This window comes from Pungitius pungitius, chromosome 19 (genome assembly GCF_949316345.1).
Source record: "Pungitius pungitius chromosome 19, fPunPun2.1, whole genome shotgun sequence".
In the NCBI taxonomy this organism is placed as follows: domain Eukaryota; kingdom Metazoa; phylum Chordata; class Actinopteri; order Perciformes; family Gasterosteidae; genus Pungitius; species Pungitius pungitius.
Window position 1 is genome coordinate 8,477,580 of NC_084918.1, and position 23,375 is coordinate 8,500,954.

General features: G+C 43.3%; 2 protein-coding genes across 2 annotated transcripts; both read left to right on the forward strand.

Annotated features, from left to right (window-relative positions):
- Positions 1-9,318: 9,318 nt before the first annotated feature.
- On the forward strand, positions 9,319-13,154 carry commd3 (COMM domain containing 3). The gene is made up of 8 exons (XM_037456227.2): positions 9,319-9,522; positions 10,368-10,479; positions 11,266-11,329; positions 11,420-11,454; positions 12,026-12,086; positions 12,167-12,223; positions 12,327-12,380; positions 12,677-13,154. Exons 1-8 carry the CDS (start codon positions 9,384-9,386, stop codon positions 12,734-12,736), a joined length of 582 nt encoding a protein of 193 aa, XP_037312124.2. The 5' UTR covers positions 9,319-9,383; the 3' UTR covers positions 12,737-13,154.
- A 936-nt stretch (positions 13,155-14,090) lies between these two features.
- Positions 14,091-22,729, forward strand: bmi1a (bmi1 polycomb ring finger oncogene 1a). Its single transcript, XM_037456226.2, has 10 exons — positions 14,091-14,390; positions 17,742-17,867; positions 18,067-18,163; positions 18,758-18,813; positions 19,115-19,162; positions 19,295-19,403; positions 19,997-20,042; positions 20,347-20,445; positions 20,590-20,670; positions 21,417-22,729. The coding sequence occupies exons 2-10, from the start codon at positions 17,756-17,758 to the stop codon at positions 21,825-21,827; spliced, it is 1,059 nt and encodes a 352-aa protein (XP_037312123.2). The 5' UTR covers positions 14,091-14,390; positions 17,742-17,755; the 3' UTR covers positions 21,828-22,729.
- Positions 22,730-23,375: the final 646 nt, after the last annotated feature.

Below are 23,375 nucleotides of genomic sequence, written 5' to 3' on the forward strand. Positions count from 1 at the left end.
GGCTTCAAAGCCGGCACCCAGCACAGATGGCCAACCCTGACCTTGTGAGGGATCTACAAGGAATGGTGAAAGGAGGAATATTCATGAATGTTATTGCCGGATCTGTGATATGATATGAAGCCTTGCACAGCCAACATTTACCAGTACTCCTCTCCTTCTACACCTCCTGCAAACTTCACTGGAGAGAGAGAGAGAGAGAGAGAGAGAGAGAGAGAGAGAGAGAGAGAGAGAGAGAGAGTCAACCTGTGGGAGCTGAAGAGTGAGGGGGAGCTCCGCAGATTTTTTCTGGCAACGTGTCAACCCAGACTGTAACCTTTGCAACCACAAAGTTCAATTACTCACTTAACTCACTTTGATCCAGACCTCTGCCTTTGATTGAGGCTTTAAAATGAGGACGGGCTAAAACGAGCCCTCAGCAGGCTGCGTTGTGAATAAACCATTCAACGACAACAAATCCTTGTAAAAAAAAAAAAAAAGAGGAAAAAATTGGCTGTGTCCCACTTGCAAACCAGAAGCTACAGTGTTGGGCGCTGATTAACTTTGGAGTTTTTAGAAAGTTGTGTGAGAGTTGTTATTCTGGATCGTATTGTTTCGGGTCATAAACCCTTCCCCAGAACTTAAATTACAAAATTAAAAAAGAATGGTTCTCACGCACTGCTTCCAATTGTGTTAAACTTCAAACGAGCCTCACTGCTCGCCGTCCGGGTAAATATGGCGGGTCCCTCGCGAGTAGCCGCTACGTGTGTTTGGGGAAAAGGGGCGAACAACATTCGTGTTTAATTATTTTACACGCTGCAAAAATCCCCCAAGTAGTTGCTAAACACCTTCTCGGGGTGTAAGAATCCCCGGTCGTGTTTGGTGCCGAGCCGAGCCGAGCCAAGCGGGACACGCGGGCAGCTCCCTGCCGGCTGCAGGAGCAGCAGCAGCCGGCAGGGAGCTGCTTTTCACCGGCAGGAACAGCCGCTACGGCGGGGAGGGGAAACCCGGCTCTCTTTATGTACGAGGAAAAAAAGACACTGTTGTCCATATTTTATAAATTATATACAAATATTCAAATTTAATAGTAACAGTTGTGTTTTCTATCCGACAATTGTGGCATAATAGTTGCTCCTACAATAGCATATGTACATTTTTAAAGCAATCGCCGGAAAAGCGGCTGAATAGCAATTTCTGTCAGAATTGTTTTTGATGATAATAATTAAAAAATAAAAGCATGTAAGAATAGCTGAATTATAAAAATTTTGTATCTGTGGCAATAACTATTTAGTGGCGGGATTTTTTGTGATTTTTTATTGTGTGTTTTTTTAAAATATTATTTTCAGGTTGTTCCTTTTCCAGATATGTATATTTTTCAAATGAGTAATTTCGGTAATAAGACAAGGTGAGTGGCACGTGAGAGACTATGAGCCCTCTTATTGAACTTTACGTCTGGTGATATTTACATTTAATATCCCCTCCGACACACATTGCTCTGCCATATTGTTAGTGTGATAGCCCGGCTTAAAGGACTGTAATTACGATCACGTCGAACCCCAAAAGCTTTCCATTGTCACTGTGAGCATGAGTGTGCGAGAGAGAGAGAGAGAGAGAGAGAGAGAGAGAGAGAGAGAGAGAGAGAGAGCTATATGGATGCACATCCCCAAATCACCTAGTCTCTCTATCTATCTCCCACGTTTCAGCTCGTCTGCCTTCTAAGCTGTGACGCTGCCTCGGCGCGGTCCAGCTCCTAATGGGAGGTGCTGGTGCTGGCTGGTGAATCAGAGGTGAATGTGCGCCATTGAAATTTCCATATATGTCCTGTCACAAGGGAGACCCCCCCCCCCTCCCCTCTCTTTTTCAAACACGCACGCACGCACACACGCACGTACCCCCTCTCTATGCCTTCTCTCTTTGTTCCCCTCCGGTGATTCCCTCTGCGAGCTCCCCACAGGACAGAGAGAGAGGGAAACCACACCACTGCCACCTAGCGGCCTGCGGAGGCGCGCGTCACCGTGCGGGCTTGCTCTTTGTTTGTCGCGACCCCCCTGCGCCAATTTCCATCAGTGGATATTGACAAAAGCCGTCGTTATTTTTCATGCAGCGAGGTGGCTCAAGCAGTTTCCACACCTAGACCCACGCACACTGCGGAAGTGTCCTTGAGCAAGACACCGACCCCACGCTGACCTGTGGGGGGGACTCCTGAGATTAACGTGTATCATCTGAGAGTTGTGTCTTTCTTACTCCGTTTCGTCAACATATCTGATGGATTGCACATCAAAATGATTCTACAAAGACGAGAATATAGGCTCTGCTGGACAATAATTTAATTAGCTGCATATAATTAGGTACTTACCAGGAGACGTTAATTACAAATTCTATATGGCCCTGATTTTTTCTGCAGGGCATCCTCTTTTACGCAATATTAATTAATCATATTGTTGCACATTGAACTCGAACGGGTTCACATCTTTCTAATGTATTCATTTAGAGTGGTGTCATACATAATTTGTGATTTGGGCAGACAAGAAAGTCAAGAAAGAAGTAATGTTACAAAAAGAAACAATGTCAAGAAAAAAGCTGATCAGTGTGTTGGTAAAGACAATAAATCATTCAAACGCAACAGCAGCGGGCAGTGCAGCCGAGGGGGGAAAAGGAAGGAGGGGATGTGGGAAGTTTTATTTTCTTCCAACAGGGGGCAGAATCACTCTGCAAAAAACTCACGTTTATCACGTACACACATGCGCATACACGCGCGCACTCACTTGACGTACAATGCACACAGGCACTGTTTAAGGGTCTATTTTTTCTTTCTCTGCGAGCAATTTCCCCTACCAGCTGCCTTAAAAATGACCTTTAAATAGCCTCGTACAAATCGGAGCCCAGCGTGATGCAGTTTGTTTGTGTAAGAAATAAACCACTGAACCACATAGGAGCGATGTAGAGAAGTTCCATGGTTTCTAATTGCGTTTTTATTAAATGAAGGTGCAGGTTGCTTTCAATAACACCTTTCAAAACGCGCTTAAACGGTTAAGCAGCCCTGATTCTAGTGAAACTCAAGTGCAAGAGCACGTTTTTTCCCTCCTGTTGGTTACTGTGAGTTTAACGTTTTAAAATAATATCCAGATAATAATCACTGTGAATTGAGCTTATGTTCTTCTGTTACATTGAGCTCTTGACCCTGAAGCTGGTACTTTGGAATTTGTGGTTTCATTTTATATGCTTAATTGTGTTTTAAATGAAGTAAAACATCGGGGTATAGAGGTTATAACGGAATAAAATAATGTAACGTGGAACGGCAAATATCTTGCTACATCGCATTTATTTTTCTCACATTTTTAGGCAACTTATAAATGGTTTCTTTGCATGTTGAAAGTCAAGTGAGATCCGAGGGTCATGTGTCAATCCAAAACAAATTTTCCCTTTTAGTTTTGGGATTATAGATCGACCAAACTTCTGCTTCTGAAATTCCCCTTTACCCCACTGACCACCGACGAGGAGCCATTTGGATGCAACATCGTTTGGTGGTTTAAAGCCTTCACTCCAGACATCTCAACGCTCATGCGGTGCAGCCAAGGAATTAAACAAGATGAGATAAAGCTTTGAGTGTATTTCACCATAAAGCAGACCTATGTAGGTTACAAAAGTTATTATTATACGAACCATTGGACACGGATGTATTGGTTGTATTGTGTTTCACGACAACATATTCTATCACACCTCATCGAGTTCCCAACGCGTGGTTGACACATTCATGTTGAATGTATCTGATTATTTTATTGTTAACATTCGCTCACATAAGCACAGATACGGTTAGGCCGTGGGGACTTATGACGCTGTTTATGAACCAGCGTATACGATTTATAAGAAAAGTCATGGGAAAACTTTACGTGCTCTGTTTTTTTTCTCCAGGCAGAATCAAGGAGACTGGATGTAAAGGAGTCTAAGATCACGCAGGAAGATCAAGTGATTCATAAGTTCCATCAGAAAACTGCAGCCTATTCGACAATGAATGAACTCACCCACTCACGCCCCTTTTTGTTGTCACCATTGCGCACTGCGGATAATAGCAGCCAGATGGGCCAAGGAGCTGTGTGTTGAACTTCTCAAAGGCGTGTTAACAAGAGAACACTTCACGTCACTGGCGCCTCATTCACGTGATCATGACGAGGCTTATTGGAGTTCATGGATGGCGTACATGCACAGCTTTTTTTGCTGTTGTCAGCAATGCAGACTTGGTGGCGGGTTAACTGTAGCCATCTTTCTATGTAATCTATGGATCTCTGCGGAGATGGTCCCTCACAACTCTCCTGAACATTGTAGATGATGTGCAGCGTTTCGTGGCATATATAATTACGGTTAAGGCCAGTCACCTCCTCCGTGGTCCCGAACGTGTAATTCACTGCCACAATGTGGACCTACCACAGCGTGTTCAACTACAGCTCATAATGAAAACATAGGCCTTGACTGCAATGTATTAAAAAAAAAAAAATCCTCCTTCCAGAGATCTGACTTCTACTTTACAGATAGGTAGATTTGTTATTTCTCTGAATAAATGAAAATATGGAGAGATGAAAAGACGGTTTGGATTCGGGGAAATTCGTCAGTGTCTTCTTGGATTATCACCCTGGTTGAAGCAATAGATTTATGCATCGGCCAAGTGAAAGAAGACCACATGTCATGCTTCCACATTATTTACAAAGTGGTTTAGAAAATGCGTCCCCTTGCACGTACACACGTTTGTCCAAGGTCACGTTACAGCAGTCTCCTTAAAGGGGATGTTTACAGTGTGTCATTGTTAGGATGTAAAGACAGTCAGTGATACAAAAGATAATGTACAGTGAACATTCAACTGTGTTGACCTTAAACCAACTAAGCATCAACAACAAAACAGAAAAGCAGAATAAAATAACATAAACTACATTTTATTGCAGAACTGCGTTATTTTGCATAGAAGATCATTCAAACAACCCTCGGCATAGTAGTCTTCAACAAAGGTATTCATTATTTCTGACCTATTAAGGGTCACATTATATGAATCAGTTGAATAAACTTTATTTTCCCACGACTTTAAAAAAGTTTGCTTCTGCAAAAGTCTTTAAGTGTAAAAAATGAAGTGTATTTAATATCCACTGAAGTTACGATTCTCGCTTCATTTTGAGTTTGCATAAACATTCCACTGCGGTCAGCACCGATAGCTTCCACATGGACACAGACAATATTTGAGTAAATCGCGGATCTTATAACAATTCATAGATCCAGTTAAAGACTTTCTAAAAAAAGTGAATATGACTTCGTCAACAGGTAGATGGTTCAAGATCCACCGTCTTGTTTTTCGTTCTGACAATAAGTTAAATGTTTTCGTTGGACTGGTGCGCTCAAATATTTATGCCTAATTATTCACAGAAAGAACACATTGCAGTTATACGTAAGCAAATGAGGCTGAAGCGGAACTATCGGTGATTGTAGACTGACATTCTCAGTTATTCGATGTGAGGAGACCGACTTTTATTTTGAAAGAAAGAAGCTGCATCTGTAAATACATTTGGTTTATAACATTTCACGGAGGCCTGTGCCCGTTGCAGTCCAGAATGCGTGAATAAGAGACAATTGTGTCGCAAATCCATTTTGATTTGACGCAGGTTTCCAAAGAGCATCTGAGGGTTCCACGTGTCGCGTTAATAACGGGAGAAGGACACGTCAAAATGAAAAGACGCGGTGACGGAGGGATGGATGCACGTCCCGAGGAGAAACATATTTCAGAGAATAAAAAAGCCAAACGGCACGCAGACGGTGCACAGGCTAATCTATTTCACAACGCAACCTGCAGCCGAACGGGACTTTGGACAAAGTCAGAGGTCAATTCGGTAGCTGCGACGTGCGCGTGTCCGCCGCGTAGCAATGCGTCACGTTATTGTCGGGCTCCGAAGAGTCACACAGTAAAAATGCAAGTGAGAAGAGGCAAAAGCAACAAAATCATCATGAAACACATCTCTTACAAAAATGCGCTCCTCTTACAAGCTCGCATGTTTTACACCTGATCACATGACGTATCAGAGTTTGGGGAAATTTAGCAATAAAGTGAAGAAATATCCTGCACGCATAACAATTAATAATGTGGTCATGTTTAGGGGATTTCCTTTCTTTGCGGACGTCATATGAGAGATGATCACAGATGCGTTCTCCTGCCCAGTGAGCACAAGACGTTATTTCAACGTTGAAATATGGTTGAAATCGGGTTGAAATGAGGTCTGAACGTCTAAGACCTCATTTCAACGTCTTTTCAACCGGCGAAAAAGTGCGAGAAACCTCAACTTGCTAGAAAAGGGTAAATTTCTCGATGATGTGTCATGTTGTAACGTAAGGTTGAAAGAGAGACGATAATATCATTAAGATTATCATAATAATGAATGAAGTGGTCGGCGAAATTTGGTCTACGCAAAGACGTGATTTCAACGCATTTAAGATTTTTCTTAAAACGTCATGAATATGGAAATACAGAGTGTGTGTCTGTTACGCCGCCACCCCGGCTCGGGAGAGGAGGCGTAACAATATGCTTTAAGGACAAAATAATGCGGGCCGTTTCAAACATTAGTTGTAAACACGTAACTCTGATCACATCTGTAACGCGCATGCGCAAGTTCTTAGACGCTTGCACCGGGTGCAGCGCGAGGGGAAGTGTGTCCGGGAGCAGAGCGACGTGAACGGGCTGATACAACCACGGCTACCGGCCCCAATACTCTGTAAGTACGTGAGTGTTTGAATGAAGCACACCTGGAACTATAACCAGTTATTTTACTTACCACTCGATACGGGAAAGACTGTTATTTTGGTAAGCTAGTTAGCGTTAGCGCAGATCGTTTGCTAGTTAGCATGCTAGCTCGGAGCATGCTAGCGTTCAACATGAACTGGACCAAAAGTAAACCTCACAGAGTATTTTCCGTGTGTTTGGTGTTGCTTATGCTTTAGGTTGTTGCTGTACCCATATCATATTATTGCCGTTCCCATTTCATGTATAAAATACACGTTTTTAAAGCAACGCGGCCTAAACACAGATTGCAGGTGAATTCAACAAGTTGTGGCCTGTAAACAAGCTAGCCAAAACATCGTAAGTTACGGCATGCTTAAAGCAACATTGTAAAGTATGGTACTGTATAATATACCTGGAAATGTTACTCCAGAAATGCCATAAATGGTTTATAATGTCATAAGTAAACAATCTATAAATAAGGGTTCTCAAACACCTGCTGCTGTTATCATTATTACACTTTTTTATTACTGTCATTATAAACCCAAATTACACACTTTGCCTTTTTCCTAAAGTCTTGGTTCTTCCCTCCTCACAGGTTCCTGTGGATGGAGGTTACATCTGATGGAGTTTGTCCCTGCAGTTGTCCTGCCTTACACCTGGTGTACTACTCTGAATATTAGAATAATTTCTGTTGTAGGAATTGAACGTACTGTACATCTTTAAGTTGTTCTTTCTGTACACAGCTACTCCTCCGCTGTTCACCCTTAAGTGTTGTCCAGTTGAAGGGAGTTTTATCTGTGCCGATGTGATGGTTTCGGGACAGGATGCTACATGTTTACACACTGTAAAGCTCCCTCAGGATTATTTTTCATTTTGGGTTGAATAAAATGAATTGAATTGAATTAACTTATTGACTAGAGGCATCTGCAACTGAGGGGTGTTCTGCACATTCTGAATCATTGAAGTGACGATGAGGGAGACGGAGCTGATTTCAGGTATACGATCCGGATTCAAGTGACTCAGAACCATATCTTGTTACAGAATCTGAAAATGAAGTGCCAATGATTCAGAAAAATGGTTTACAAACACAAAATTCTAAACTGGTTCATGTTGTTGCTCCACTTATAATTTCATAGTTTATTTTCACAAAATATAATTTATTTTTGTATTCTGTTTTGTATAGGAAAAGTGTTGTTATATTGATATGAATAAATACAAATTAATCAAATTGTGTTGTCCTTGTTAAGGGCTGTTGACATGATTGACAACTGTCAACAGTTGATTGTGTGTAACTTGTACTTTTCCAGCGAGCAAGTTATCCGTTGAAAAGACGTTTAAAAGACGTCTATGGCCCGACGTTGAAAAGACGTTGAAAATTGGTTTAAAAGTGAAAGTTGTTTCAACGTCTATTCGTAGACGTTGAAAAGACGTCTATGTTTAGACCCGTTTTCAACGTGATTTTTAATATCGGTGGTAAACGCACAAATGTGGACGTAATTTCTTTTTACACCTATAAAATAATGCTATAGCACAAAGTAGAGGACGACATTTTACCGTATTAAAAATCACGTTGATATGCGGTCTAAATATAGACGTCTTTTCAACGTCTACGAATAGGCGTTGAAACAACTTTCACTTTTAAACCATTTTGCAACGTCTTTTCAACGTCGGGCATAGACGTTGATTCAACGTCTTTTCAACCAAAAAATGTTCACTGGGTGACAACACTGCAACAGACTGACAGGTAAGTCCCTCTAGCAAGCAAAACCATACGATTGAAATGGAGATTGCTATTAGGGTCAGGCACCGAGTGCAGGAAAAACGCTTTGTGTTTTGGATGTGCGTCTCATAAGTCAGATCAACGCTTTAAAAGCAGTTTCAAGTCGTACATCCTTTAGCACACTCAACATGTCAAATGTCTCAGATAAAAACAATGAGGCTAATTTCATGTGTGCTGGTTTAAACCGACGCAGCATTCAATGTGTGCGCCCATGTGGAGAATGAAATCAGGTATGTTGGGACATCAGGTAATTTAGGACAGCATAAGCAAAAATCATTTTACTTCTGCCTTCAAAAGCCAATGGTAAAGTTAGGTGTGCTAATGCATTGCTTAGGACTAAAGTCACATGAGATAACGTAGGTGACATCACACAGGAGAAGTCAAATGCCTTTTCCTTATGCTGTCCCAAATGACCCGATGTCCCAATATATCCCATTCATTTACCCTATCCTAACGTGCTTGAAACTAAAGCGTAAAACTCGGAGGCTATCCTCATACAAGCGGATCATAAAGTCTGGTCACACTTTTCTGACTGACTCAATTCAGTCAGACCCGGATGTTTATTAATATTTATATATATGCAAATATTCTTGCTGCACGGCTTCATTCTCCGGTGCACAGGAGGGAAATTACAGCATGAAAACCACATCAACCCCTTTTCCTCCTTCTGCTCCTCCTCCTCCCCGAAATTTCTTTCGCGGGGGGGGGGGGTTGCCCATCTACACTCTATGGGGGTTACCCCCCCCCCCCCCCCCCCCAAGGGGTTTCTCCACGTTTGCCATCCCCAGCTCCTCAACTCAACCCTCCTGCAGCTCAGCACGCTGCGTCAGCTGATCCGTCACGTGGTCTGGTGTAGCGGGTGACCCTTTTTGCAAAATGGAGTTGTCGGAGTCTGTGCAGAGGGGGCTAAAATCTCTCGCCGATCCGTCCTCGTTCGACCGGAGGTGCTACCAGGTGCTGGTGGACGTGTCTTTCCGGAGCCTACTCTCCTCTCAAGCCGATCCCAGTGTCCTCGGTGAGCTGATCCGCCGCTTTTGTCTCCGCAGCTCCTTCCGGTTCCTTCCCGTGTGTAGATATGCGTCGGAGCTGCCTCGATCTTTGCGGATTTCTACGCTCGCCGGTTGCGTGCTGCGAGTCTCTCCTAAAGCGGATCGCACCGCGTTTACGTGAGGATCTGTAAAGGGGGGGGGGTATGCTGCCCGTCAGCTGGCATGGAGCTGTCTTATTTCGCATTCGGCAGCAGACCCACCGTGACACGCACGGCCGCTCGGGACGCCTTTTGTCATTTAAACTGGCTTCCAGTCGACTCGGTACCAGAAAGGGCGACTACTCCAATCACTATTAGTCGCAACCGATCGCGGAGACACTTCCGATTGTTCTCTTTAGCCGGTCATTGCAGGTATTTGAAACCAGCAGCGCTCCTTGTGGTGCTAATTTCGACTTGGAATCAAACACTTGGGTCAAAAACACATTGCAAGAAATGGCCGCAGACTTGGTTAGATTCTCATGGCTTTGTCGAGGCTGGTTCGGTCATACAAACCATGTGTTGGCCAACTCCTGCAGCATTCCGACTCTGAAATGGCAGCATTTCAGAGAAAGTGAAATGTTCACCATATACAAACAAACAAAGGACCCCTGGCTGATGCAGCTGAGGGGCCCATTCACATGCAAATCCTCATTGATTTCCATTCTACACGTCAATCTGGAGAAGTGCAGATCGCAGATCTAGCCTACATCAATTATACCAATTAAATGCGTACGTTGTGTCTGTGTTTAGTCACGACAGCGACTAAAGGCTGCGAGCCACAGGCTTTACCTGCTGGAGGTGCGTCCTCATACCGTCTGTTTGTGTTGGTACAGAGCAGCCAGAGCTGAAGCAGATCGACCAGATCCTGCTCAAGCAGAGTCACACTGCGGCGACCACCTTCATACTGGAGGCGGTCAAACAAAACGCGGATAAGTCGACGATAAGGTAAATAATACGGTGTACTGCGGGCGTGACCCCTTACATGTGCTAACAATAGGCTCAGTGCAACGTGTGCTCGTGTCACCCTGTGTGACAGGACACGTGTTGCTCTTCATGGTTGAATCATTTTATGGTATTTACTGCACACTGCTGATTCAATATCCCAGGATACCATGCGTAATGTTTCAGTTATTAATTAAACATGTGTACAATTGGGTGTTTCCCAATCATGTGCTGGTGAATTGGCAGTAAGAATTCCTACAAACATAAACGTTTCGGGGAATTAGAACAGGAAAAAACACGTTTTTAAAAATCACCTACAAGTTGCCTAAAATAATAAGTCCGGTCTTTGTGGGACATTATTAAAATGGGGTCCCTCTCCATTGCCATAACGTTTTGTTCTTTAGTCAAAGAAGGGAAATACATATTTTGATAATCAAAGTTGGGTGTTCAGGAGATCACTCGAGCTCAAACCAACTATTCATTTCGGCTTCTATCAAAGAGTTTCTTTGCTCCTTTAGTTTTGGTTTGGACTTCCCTTAAAAAACAGCTCTCAGGTCGTTTTGTTTTCCTCTGAAACTGCATTTTTATCTGTGATTAAAACTTTCTCGGACACATCAACAACGATTGATCTGCATGAAAATGAAGCAGCACCGCTTTATTTGTACACCAGTTATCTTATTTTTGGGGAGAAATATATGTGTTGCAATATAAAATGACATCTTGTTCAAAATGTTAGAACTGCGAAATCAAAGCAGTTTTTGTAAAATCTTATTTGTCTTGTTTCTGCAGCTCTTGTCTTGAAGAACTCTCATTCAGTGCAGACAGAATAGAAATATTCTATAGCACACATCAGGTGACCGTTCTAACAATTTTACATTTATGCTTTTCATTTAGTCTCGTGGCTGTTTGCCCATAACTCCCAATCCCTGCTTTTGTTTTACAGGAACATAGAAAAGAGCTGGAACGTCTCTTAGCAAGGTAACGACTGGTCTGAGCTGTCAGCTGTGAAGAGAGGTCTTGGTGCTATTTTTTAAACTTTCTTAATCCAAGGCTGATCTCCAAGATTAAACATGACGTCTTTTAAAGCTGACCAATTGACCATGCTCAATTTTAACCGAGATTTTACGCCCATTGGAAGTTCACTGATGATCACAAACTAAATGTTACGGTGTTTCCGACTTTTTTTTTAGTCGAATCCACAACACGTGGTAGCATTCTTTACACGAAATGTGAAAGAAATATACGGGTCAATTAAAACAAACTTGGTCTTACCAAAAATGAGGAGTGAATTGCTTCTTCGGCGGAGCAGAGAGTGCAGAACGGACATGGGTGTGATTAATTGCAATGTAAATGCTGCTTTATGACGCGCAATAAAACAAAAGTTCTTTGTCAAAACGACACATTGTCTACAAACTGATTTTAAACTGTTACGAAAGAAATCCACCCTTTTCTTGACCTGCGACTATGACACATACAGCTTTATATAAAGTCCTGAGATTCAACTTTTATTGATTATCGACCAGATGCTCTGTCTCGCCCCCTCCTCTAGCATAGGAAGGTGTCCACCTCACGTCCACGACGCGTCATGGTGTCTACAATACCACGTGAAGGTACAGCAGGTTTTGGAGAACATGTTTGGCTTTTCTGTTGCATTTCCTTGCACCAAAGCTAAATGCCGTTTCCCCGACAGAATGATCAGGTCGATAAGATCAACGAGCCTTTCTACTTGATTTCATTGAACACTGAGGTAAGTCTCTGATACGCGTGCATACCTCCTCTGTCCTCGATTGGATGGTTTGTCACGTGTCTTTGCGTAAAACAACGATGCCGTTTGTTCCTTTTTTTAATAGAAAGAAAGATCTTCGGAAGATATCAACTTCACCTGCACAGTGGAGCAGCTACAGGTAGAGAAGGGATTTCCTGGTTTGCTCATTTTCATTTTCCAAATCGCTGAGACCTCTAAGTTCCAGCATGGCCTCGTTTGTTTGATGCTTTCTGTTTATGTGCTATGTAAAACACATGGTTGATTAACCCGGACGTATACAGTCCAGGTCCAGTGTACAGGGAAACATAATAAAAGATAATCGGAACGTAAATATGTATTCTTGTTCCTATTGAGTCATTGACATAGTTTATATTGGGTTTTTTTAAATTGCTATTCTAAGATTTGAAAATGACTCATGTTTGTTGTTTTATTAAGGATTTGGTGGGAAAGCTCAAAGACGCAGCCAAGAGTGTGGAGAGAGCCAGTCAGATGTGATGCCAGTTTCCTCCAGCATGAACTTCGACAGTTTCCAGCGCCATTCTCCCTCTTTGTAGTTGCTTTTGTACCTGAGATTTACACGAGATGTATACATGATAAACGATTCATCATTCCAACGTGTGTTTCATTTAAACTTTGAAGGAATACGATCTACCTTGTGCTTTGAACAATATCACCACTTCACATGCCACTGACCCGTCACCCTCTGGTCATATTGTAGGTTGTGTGTCAGAGGGATTTTTAAACATTTAGTTTGGGTCTAGAGCCAATAAAGTAACTGTCAGACATGTGTTTTGACAACGCTGAAGAGCATTTGTGCCATGGTTTCATGACCGCAGTATTTCGTTTCATGCAGCTCAGCTTTCCCTGGAGTCATCGGACTGATGGATGAAAAATAAAATCAGCTTTATCGGTTTGTAGGAATTCTGCTGCAGTTCGAGTCTTCTCTAAGCTCTCAGCATCCACCACTGCAGCCCAAACTTCAAAGCTCCTCCGCCGGAGCCCCCGCGGCAGCTCGGATTTCGTAAACATCGGAGATGTCTTCATTTTTTTCTTCTGCTGGCTGAAAGATAAAGGTTTCAATTCATCAAGTGGAAGTTGAAGTGGAAGCATAGTTTGTTTTTATGTGCGCGCAGAGGTCTGACGCCGGAGTCATTTGTCACATGGACGTGTTTTTAAAAGTGTCTGGAACATTTTCGAGCAACGGTGAACCGAGATGCACAAAGTAGCCGCCCTATTTTTGTCTCCAGACATCGCATTCGGCTGAACGGATCGAAACACGTTCACGGTCCAAACGACACCAACTCGCGCGAGTGCGCGTGCAGCGGTTATTTTTAACCTCGGATAGATGAGGGCGCTCCATCATTAGCCTACTTACTGACGCCCTAATAGTTGCACGTGAGCGCAAGTAGGATACATCATACATTTCGTGTAAAAGTATGTCAAACTGTAGAGTTGTGATTGTATATATATATATATATATTTTTTAATAATGCGTCACGCTCTACATTAGAAAACCAACACTACATTTCGCGGCGCCCCCTAAAGCAGATGGCTGTTGTATATTCAGTTCAAGTAAAGCACGAACCTCTCAGGTCTCCTTTGTGTTCTAGAAGTCTATTAAAAATATACACATGCGCGGTGATTTTAGGTTAAAATCTCGCGTAGCAGCAGATCGAGAGAAACTGCGTACACCGACAGTAATTCCAAGGCGCCCTTAAGCAACTAGACCACGTGACCAAAGCGGGGCGGTCGAACTACAAGCCATTTTAGGGACGGTGTTAGTTTCACCAGAGCACACACACAGAGACACACACACTCTGCTGCATTTTTCACTCAGGGTGAAGCGGTTATTTTGGAGGCAAAGTTATCAGCGCCGAAGTGCGAGTCCTCCACAGCGGAACCGGGACTACTGGGCTGCCTCGAAGCCGCGGATCGGATACGCTCGCGGCGCGCGGGGCGGTGACGGGAAGAGGAGTTTTATTCGCACATCTGAAATGCGCTCCGGTGCGCCGTGCGCTCTCCGCCACTGACAGCGTCTGCAGCCTGCTTCAAGATGGCGGCTCGGCTCCTATTCATTTTCTGCTGATCGCCTCCCAACTTTCATTGTCTATTCGCGTCGAGACCCGCCGATTCCCAGCGCAGCATCCAGGTACGTCTCATTCGATGTCGTGTCTGAATAACGGGGGCTCGCGGGGAGGTTTGCGACGGCGCGTTTGTGGTTTTTATACCCGCCGATCCAGCGGTTGATGTGGAGCTTTCCACGGCTGCAGCGATCACCGACGTGGAGCTCCGTGTGTGTGTGTGTGTGTGTGTCTGCGCACCACTTTTCTTTTTTCTTTTGGGCAAAACGAGTTCCCAGCTCAGCCACGAACGCGAATTAAGATCCGCGCTCGCCGCGTGTTGCTTTGTAAACTTGTGAGCGATGCGTCCGTATAAGTTGACCGCGGCCGGGGTTTGCGTTGCGTCCTTTGGATTTATGTGAAGTGGGAGATCTCGGGCGAACCGGGCTGCTTTGGCTGAGATGTTAACAGCAGCAAGTGCTCCAAACGCTCCTCCTGGGTCCATAGTTCCATACAGCGTCTTCATTTTATAGAGTCTGGGCGTCTGGGTTGTTGTTGATGGGCTGTCGTGTTGCTTTGGGTTGTTTATGACTAAATGTTGAATTTATTAACTTAACTTGGACGGATCCCATAGACGTGAAACGAAGGCAAACCGTTTCCTCTGCGCATGTATGTGACTGACGGCTGCTTTTTGTAAACGCTGGATCATCGTTAATCATGAAACTGTGAGCTCTTTATGTCTTGATACATGGTCATCATAATTTATAATGGTGCTGGGGTTTTCTAGAAATTCAAAACAAAGTAGTCGACACGTCGGTCAGGAGACAAAAGGCTCGTTGTGTCATCGGTGTTTTGACTGTTGCACATGCAATGGCGAGCATAGCATATTTGTTTGTTTGGCTGATGCCATTTAAGCTCATTTTTCCATATACCCACCTTCCTATTCGGCTAAAAGCTGTACACTTTGACTCAATCTGGTGCTCTAGTACAGACCAACATGAGCCAGGGCTTTTGCCTAATGGGGGGATAAAAATGATCATTTTACTCATGAATGCTGTTTGCCACCATCTGTTAGTGCGCGTAACGAGTTGAAATGAATATATCTTTACCTCTGCGGGTTTGCACGTTGCCTCACAGGTCAGTGAATAGATGTCACAACGTTTGACGTACTGGATGGTTCACGTTGCGATGTCGAGATTAAACACACAAAACCCAAACTTAACCTGGTTGGTCTGGAGTTAAATAAGTTTCAGTCATGTGATCAATTAGGTATCTTTTATTTCAGGATTTTTTTTATGTGACTGGCAGCGCTTAGTTGGCCGGTTTTAATTTGGTTATTTCCAGCTGCGGTTGATTTATGTGTAAATGGAACCTTCACAACAGCAAAAAAAAAAAAAAAAAACGAGGTTCGGGTCATCGCAAGAACCCAGGGGCAATCTCCTAATTTGTTCTTCGCCTTCTTGAACCAATTCAACAGCCAATTAAAGATTAAGGTCTGAACTAATGGGTGGCGTGCATGCTATCAACACCAACCATGATGAAACTGTACATGCGCCATTGAGGCTGTACAGTCAGTGCTTCTTTACCAGACATGTGGAACAGGCTGGATTTAGTAGGTTGCTGCATCCATGGAGTGGCATCCGTTCCTTCATAACCCTCTTTTTTTTAAACATTTGGGCAATTATGGAGGCGTGGACTTTCTTATAAAGTGAGCATGCAGCTCCCGCAGCAGGGGAGCTGTTGTCTAAACACCAGGCAATCGATCAAGGACGCAACAGGCTTTCACCTGCATATTTGGTAATATTAGACAGCATTATCCAGTCGGTCCAAACGTGTCCACTGGGTCTGTTCGGCGAAAACCAAGAGTGGTCGGGTCGGACCGGGACTCTGGCACGGTGCCGGCTCTTGGCTCCGTACAGTAACTGTGTGGGTTAAAAGCTGGACAGGTTGGCTCCACCTTATCATGCCCAGCCTATGGGTTGCATTCAGGCACTTTAATGGCCGTTGTATATCCTCAAAAGACCGCAAGCGGTGCACTTGGAGTTTGTATATATTTTATTAATAGTCCCCGGTATAAAGGAGTGTCCCTCATCCCTCCCGGATTTAGCCTACATGTCCCCAATGGCTTATAAACGCAGCGGAAACCCAAAATAAATGGCAACAACTGTGGCATATGGGGACTTAATTCACCGTTTGGGTTTCTGTTTGTCATAACCCAGCTGGCCAATTTGGGCCAAACCATCCTGATAAACGGACCGTGGGTCGAAACACGGCGCAGAATGGATACGTGTGACCCGGTGCGCTTCAACTGTCTGTCCATGTTGGTGCCGCGCGGGGCTGCTTATGCCGAAACACGCCGTGCGAAACGCGAGCCACAATAGAGCGGAGATTTCCCTCCGGTTTGGACACAAAGTAGTCCCTCTGCTCGGTCCACGGTGCTCCGTGGATCTGGCGTAAACGCGTCGGATATCGCTTATATTTGCCCCCCTTTTTTTGAAAGGAAACCCCGCAGCCCGTTGAACCGATACGGGTTTTTTTCTCCCTCCACAAAATGGCAGCCGTGTTGTCGGCAGCCTGGCAGTCCAGCCGCTGCCTGTGTGCGCGCGGAGGGACTCGGAACCCTGCGGTCCCTCATCCGCTCCGCGTTCTGCACACCGACGGATTGCGGTGCTGTTGTTGTTGTTGTTCTGGTAACGTGATGATCAACCATGTGGGCTAAAAAGCAAAAAGGGTTGCCATAGAAACGCCCAGTCCCCCCCCGCTGCCCCCACACACACCCTCCACCACCTCGGCAGCCCGTGTGGCACACCTGACGTAGCGTATCCTATCGCCCCCCCCCCCCCCCAACGACCCCGCAACTCCGACCCCAGAAGCGCCACAGATCGCACCTGATGTTTTTCCACCTGAAAATCTCAATTAGGGGTAAATGTTCAATCATAAAGTGGCCACAAAATGTATAAATGGAATCTATGAGGAAAATGATCTTTGCCTCTTTTTGATGCTTCATTTGTCCGAATGGTTTGCTACAAGCTGTATTTGTTTCTGTGGTCTGATTGGTCCGACCTGCACCGCACGGCTCCTCGGGAGTGTCCGTTTGTTAGACCACGTTGATTTAAGATGACGCGACGGAGAGGCGCGCACGGGCTGCATCGATCTCCTAGTGATTGATTTATGATTGTTCACTGCGCCTCGGTCAGGTGACTGTGGCGCTGCTGCTGCTGCTGCTGCTGCCCATCAATCTGCCACCGAGCTCCTGCCGGCTTTGGTTATTATTTGATTAGCATAAAAGATGATGTTTCCTTAACGCAGCCAAACAAACAGCCGCGGCCCCCAAATGGTGCGCGTTGCATCATAAATGAAAGCTGCAGCCCTCCGGAGCCGTGCGTGCGTTGTCTTGACTTTCTCTTTTTTTTTTTTTTTTGTACGTATTTATTTTCCAGGCAGGATTCTCAACATGCATCGGACGACAAGGATCAAGATTACCGAGCTCAATCCGCACCTCATGTGCGTCCTGTGCGGAGGGTATTTCATCGACGCAACGACCATCATCGAATGCCTTCACTCGTGTGAGTAAACGGACAAGAAGCCCACGTTGTGGGCACGACGTGTGATCACGCAGTGTGCACGCCGTGGCAGCACGTCTCATCCTCTGCATCTGTTCCTGCTGCTGGAGAATTCACTCCTAGTAGTCGTTGGAACCGATGTGGCGTCACTGTGTCCTTTCCAATGAAATAATGTTGACCGTCTCTTTTTTTCTGTTCGTAGTTTGCAAGATGTGCATTGTGCGCTACCTGGAAGCCAGCAAATACTGTCCCATCTGTGATGTGCAAGTGCATAAAACGAAGCCTTTGCTCAACATTAGGTGAGAACTGATTAATCAGATATTCGTTCCTCTTTCTTCTTTTCTTTTTTTTTCTCAGTTTGCTTTTATTGTTTTTAAATATAGATTTTTTTTTTTTTTTTAGGTAAAGGAACCTTTACTTAAGATACAAGTTTTGCAGGTGACACACTTAGGGGGTCTTCTGTGTCCACAAAGAGTGTTCTGTAAATGTTCTTCCTATATATTAGGATTTTACTTTCACGTATAGTGTATTATTTGGCAGCTATCACAATACTTTGAACATCTGTTGTTTGTTTCTTGTAGCCCTTTGTGTTTTTGTTTGCTGAATCAGCCAGTGATTTGGTTTTAAAGACAATATATAATATTACATATAAAATGTATACTAGAAAAACATCTGAGATTTATTACAGCCCTGAACACAACTATGTGTCACATGCAACAATTGTATGTTCAGCGACGGTTTTGCATCAAAGGAACATGTGTGATATGCTGTATTTGTCTTTACCGTAATCTTAAAACAAGAAGAATTTGACTATCTTTATCGGGTTTTGTCTGGTAACACTGAGGGTTCCAGTTTCTCAATGAGTTGACTGAAGGTCCTCTTCCTCTTTCTAGGTCTGACAAAACTCTACAGGACATTGTGTACAAGCTGGTCCCCGGCCTCTTCAAAAGTAAGTCGGTCCATCCGTGTTTTTAAATCACAATAATGTAATGATACACATTTATATTGTCAGTATGTTTTATAATCTGTTTTAATGTGGTGTCGTTGTCGTCATAACATCTGTTTTTTGTAGTTGTTTGGTATCACTCCGTATGCTGTCGATCAAGTTTTACTGCCACATATCCTATATTTCATTATAAGGAAAAGCATAATGATGATGTGGGTTTTGAAGCACAAGCCTTTTTTGCTGTATTGCATAATGTAATGTACTACAACGACTTGTAATTGCTTGTCTTCCTGAATGTCCTTAGGTGAAATGAAGCGGAGGAGAGACTTTTATGCGGAGCACCCTGTAGATGGTGAGTTTCTTGCCGTTTAGGATGAAATTCTTTCCCCCCTGCCGGAGTCTCCCTGCAGGCCGTTGCTCCAGATTGTATTTGGACTTGTGTTTCTACTTTTTCTTTAAAAACATTTTTTTGCGTCTTCTACAGCCTCCAATGGATCAAATGAGGATCGCGGAGAGGTGGCAGACGAGGACAAGAGGATTATTACGGATGATGAGATCATCAGCCTCTCTATCGAGTTCTTTGACCACTGCAGGTAGGCATTTGTATTGCCATGAGATTTCTGATCAGATCCAACCTGATACCACACTCAATAACTGCTGGCATTAGAAAGATGCTCCTTTTTTCCTCCGAGATGAGTTTTTCTTGCTGTCCAGCATAGACAACAATGGCAAGACACTGCCAAACGAGTCACATGCTGCTCAGTTATGTTCTGAACGCACATTCCCTCCTGGTAAAGACATTCAGTGTTTGCCCAAAGTTCATCACTTATTACTGAATATCACTTATGCCGGATTTATTTTTGCTGATGGAAGCAACTTGTAGAAATGTAATGAAGTGTCCCTCACTGTTTCAACCAAAATGAAATGATAGCAATCACATTTAAAAAAACCAAACAATTATGTTTTTCAACCTTTTAATATTTAAGGGCTGAGTAATGAGCCACAATTACTGTGTGTGTGTGTGTCAAACATAGCAACATATATATTTTGGAATATTTCATATTATATTTATAATATATTAATTACAAATCAATTTGTGCTTTTGAATATGAATGGTCAGCACATAAATAACCTGAGGGCCATATATCTGCACAGTATTCATATTTTCTCTGTCAATTGTTTGCAGACTGGAGGGTTCAATGGAGGAAAAGCAGCCAAAAGATCAGAACATGGTGAGTTCCTTTTTGCCACATGCTCTTCTCCAGGTTGTTAACATTGTTTACAACAACAACAAAGAATGGAAAGTACTGTAGATGCCTTTTTTTGTGCATGATCGTTTAGTTCTTTCTCTGTTGGGTTATCTGACACATTTTAAACAGTTTCCTGTAAAGGGCCTCTTTGTAGCTGATTGTTTTTCAGCTTTTAAGGTGGAACTGTCCGACAATTCAGATGCCTTGTGAATAATATACTCTTACTAATATTCAGTACAAATACACCGTCTTATGTATAATTGGGGAATCCTGTCCTAATGTGCAGGTGGCTAACAAAAGGTACCTGCAGTGTCCAGCAGCAATGACCATCATGCATCTGAGGAAGTTTCTGCGAAGCAAAATGGACATCCCAAATGCCTACCAGGTATTGATTTATTTTTACATTTGCGGAGGATATAAATTGGACATTCAAATTATGTTTTTTCTGTTTGTGGAATTATGAAACAATATTATTTAAATTTAAGATTTATTCTGTTTTTATTAAAAATGTGCTGTTTTTTCTGTCTAGGTTGAAGTCATGTATGAAGAAGAACCGCTGAAAGATTACTACACTTTAATGGATATAGCGTATATCTACACTTGGAGAAGAGTAAGATCTTTTTGTACAAAATAGATTTTGTCAGTTGGTTTGTTATTTAACATAAGGCATATTTCAAATGTTAGTATTTTTTCTTGAGTAATGTATGATAATACCAACAATGTAAAGTCCTCTGTCAAATATGGTGTGAACATGTCTGCTTTTTAACTGGAGCGTAATTATTTTTTATAATTAAAATGCAGTGTTTGAATTACATTTATTACAGTAATAAAAAGGACAACCAATGTTATTCTTGAAATTAGTGTATTAAGAGTTTTTACTAACTAATCAGTCGACGGTCACATGTTGGGATTTTGGTCAAATCCAACAGCCAATAGGCCAGCTCTGAAAAAATGTCTTAATTATGGGTTTCCTCCTCTTTGTTGGTAGGATTGAGACTAATGTGGTCAGCAGTTTAACTTTTAAAGTGACAGGATAGGGATATTTTACAATTCTAATTTGGTCACCGGTCCACCTGGAGGTCATTTCCTGCGTGGGGAAAAAATATATAATTGACCAGAAATTACGTTTGGGTGTTTGTCCCAAAAAAGAAGAATATTTGCAAAATATTTTGGTCACTTGTAGAGCTTGGAATTTGAAATATCTACTATTTGTGTTCATGAGTGGAAGGTACTTTGGAGTTATTTTGTAGGCCAAATAAGATTGGACAGTTTAAAAAAAAAAAAAATCTTGTAAAGGTTGTGCTTTCCCGCTTTAAAAAATGTAATGATCTCTTCTTTCACAACCCCTCTTCACAGAACGGCCCGTTGCCTCTCAAGTACCGAGTCCGACCCAACTGTAAGAAGATGAAGGTGAGCCACGCGCAGCAGGAGGGCCACAGCCACGCCAGCAGGTCCGGCCCCGAGAGCGACTCGGCCAGCGACAAAGCCGGAAGTCCCGCCGGGGCTCCGTCCACGTCCTCGTCGCTGCCGAGCCCCGGGACGCCCGCAAGGTCCCCGCACCCCCAACTCCCGCACGGCCCCGTTAACGGGACACCGGCCGTCGCCGCCGCCACCGCCTCCTCCTCCTCCACCGCCGCCACCACCCCCCACACGACCACCACCACCACCGCGCCCCCTCCGACCCTCACTCAGTTCGGCGGCGGCGGCAGCAGCAGCAGCAAGGCGCGGAAGGTCTCACTGAACGGCTCGTCGACGTCTTCCGGATGACGCGGGAACCCCGGAGCCGAGCGGCCAAACGCGTTCCACCGTGTAGACGACGTTCTCTCCGTTTCTCTCTCGCGCTCCATTCGTTGTTCCAAATATTATGGCGTCATATGTACGTTTAAACGCAGTGGAATCGGAGACATTTCAAAAGGAACGAGGAGGTGTGGGGGGTGGCTGGGGATTGTTTTGTTGATAGAATATGAAGGGAGATGTTGATGTTGACGTATAAGGAAAGCAAAGCAAGTTGGAAAAGGGAAGGACAAGCATTTATCCCATTTTAAAGCTACATCTTTATTTTACATAAGTGACTGAAGATATACTTCTTCATTCTTTCAGATTCAACGTGTTTATCATGAAATATTTCATGTGTGTTGGGATATTTTGAAAGGCTCTCTGTTCAATCATGCATGCTCATGATAACACTTTTTTTTTGTATAAAAGAAAATTCTGCGTGTTTCCCTCGGAAGTCTCGTTTCGCCTTTTTTGTTTAGGTGTTTCAGACATCGATCACGTCCCAACAAAGGGGATATGTACGTTTGTATGGCGCTGGAAAACATGAAGGGGGAAAAAATGTAATTGCCTTTTACTGAGAAAAAAGAAACGAGTTTCTTGTAGCTGCAGTGGAATCGGATTTCTTAGCCAAGACGTCCTCAACGCGTTTTAAGCCGTTTTAGAGAATCCACGTGTAAATATAAACAAAATGCATATTTAATCAGCGATTGTGTTATTCTCTTATTCCCCTTTTTTTCGTTGTGAGGGGAATGACTCGGGCTGCTGTTTAGCTCCATGCTCAAGGGAAGATGTTTTGATGTTTTCCGTATTTGTATCGCTCGATTGTATGGACAACCTATTGTATCGTTACTGTTGCACAGTATAAAACATCTAAATAAAACATTTTACACTTACTGAAACAGTCGGTTCGATTTTCTCGCGAGGCGGTCTGCTGTTGAGCTCGAACAACAAGCAGATCAAGGACTAATCCGAAGGGGCCTTTGTTCGACCAAGTCGGAGCGAAGCGCCAGATGTCTTTGTGAATCAGCAGCGATGAAGATGACTCTGTTAAAGTGCTCCGCTATGGAGAGGTCTGCCTCGGAATCCAGTCACGTTTCTCAATACCTGCGATGAAGACTGAAGCCTTTTGGATTTTTGTTTGTTTGTTTTGTATTGACGATGAATCACTCGAGTGATTGTAACGGTTTCTAATGGAAAAGCTTAACATTAAAGACTGCAACAAATGTATTTTATCTTCCTCAAAAAAAATCGACCAAAGAAATGGATGAAAGCAAATAAAAATAAGAATAAGAAACGAATTAGCCTACGTTATGATGATTTGCTATATTTATAAAATTGCAATTTAAAGCAAACTCCCACACACTTGTGAGTTGGTATTCAAAACTCAAGAATATAAACGTATTAGGCAAATTAAATATATATATTCATGGGCTGAAATTCATGAAAATTAGGTTGGTCTAAATAAAGCAGCCATTAGGGTTTAAGAAAATGCCTTTATTGAGCAGATGCACGGCTGAAAGAAGGAACCAGATGATTTCA

Coding starts and splice junctions, on each gene's coding strand:
- bmi1a (XM_037456226.2), top strand. CDS start 17,756: ATGCATCGGACGACAAGGATCAAGATTACCGAGCTCAATCCGCACCTC. Junction 17,868..18,066: donor CATCGAATGCCTTCACTCGT/GTGAGTAAACGG, acceptor TTCTGTTCGTAG/TTTGCAAGATGTGCATTGTG. Junction 18,164..18,757: donor AAGCCTTTGCTCAACATTAG/GTGAGAACTGAT, acceptor TCCTCTTTCTAG/GTCTGACAAAACTCTACAGG.
- commd3 (XM_037456227.2), top strand. CDS start 9,384: ATGGAGTTGTCGGAGTCTGTGCAGAGGGGGCTAAAATCTCTCGCCGAT. Junction 11,330..11,419: donor TATTCTATAGCACACATCAG/GTGACCGTTCTA, acceptor TTTGTTTTACAG/GAACATAGAAAAGAGCTGGA. Junction 12,224..12,326: donor TGATTTCATTGAACACTGAG/GTAAGTCTCTGA, acceptor TTTTTTTAATAG/AAAGAAAGATCTTCGGAAGA.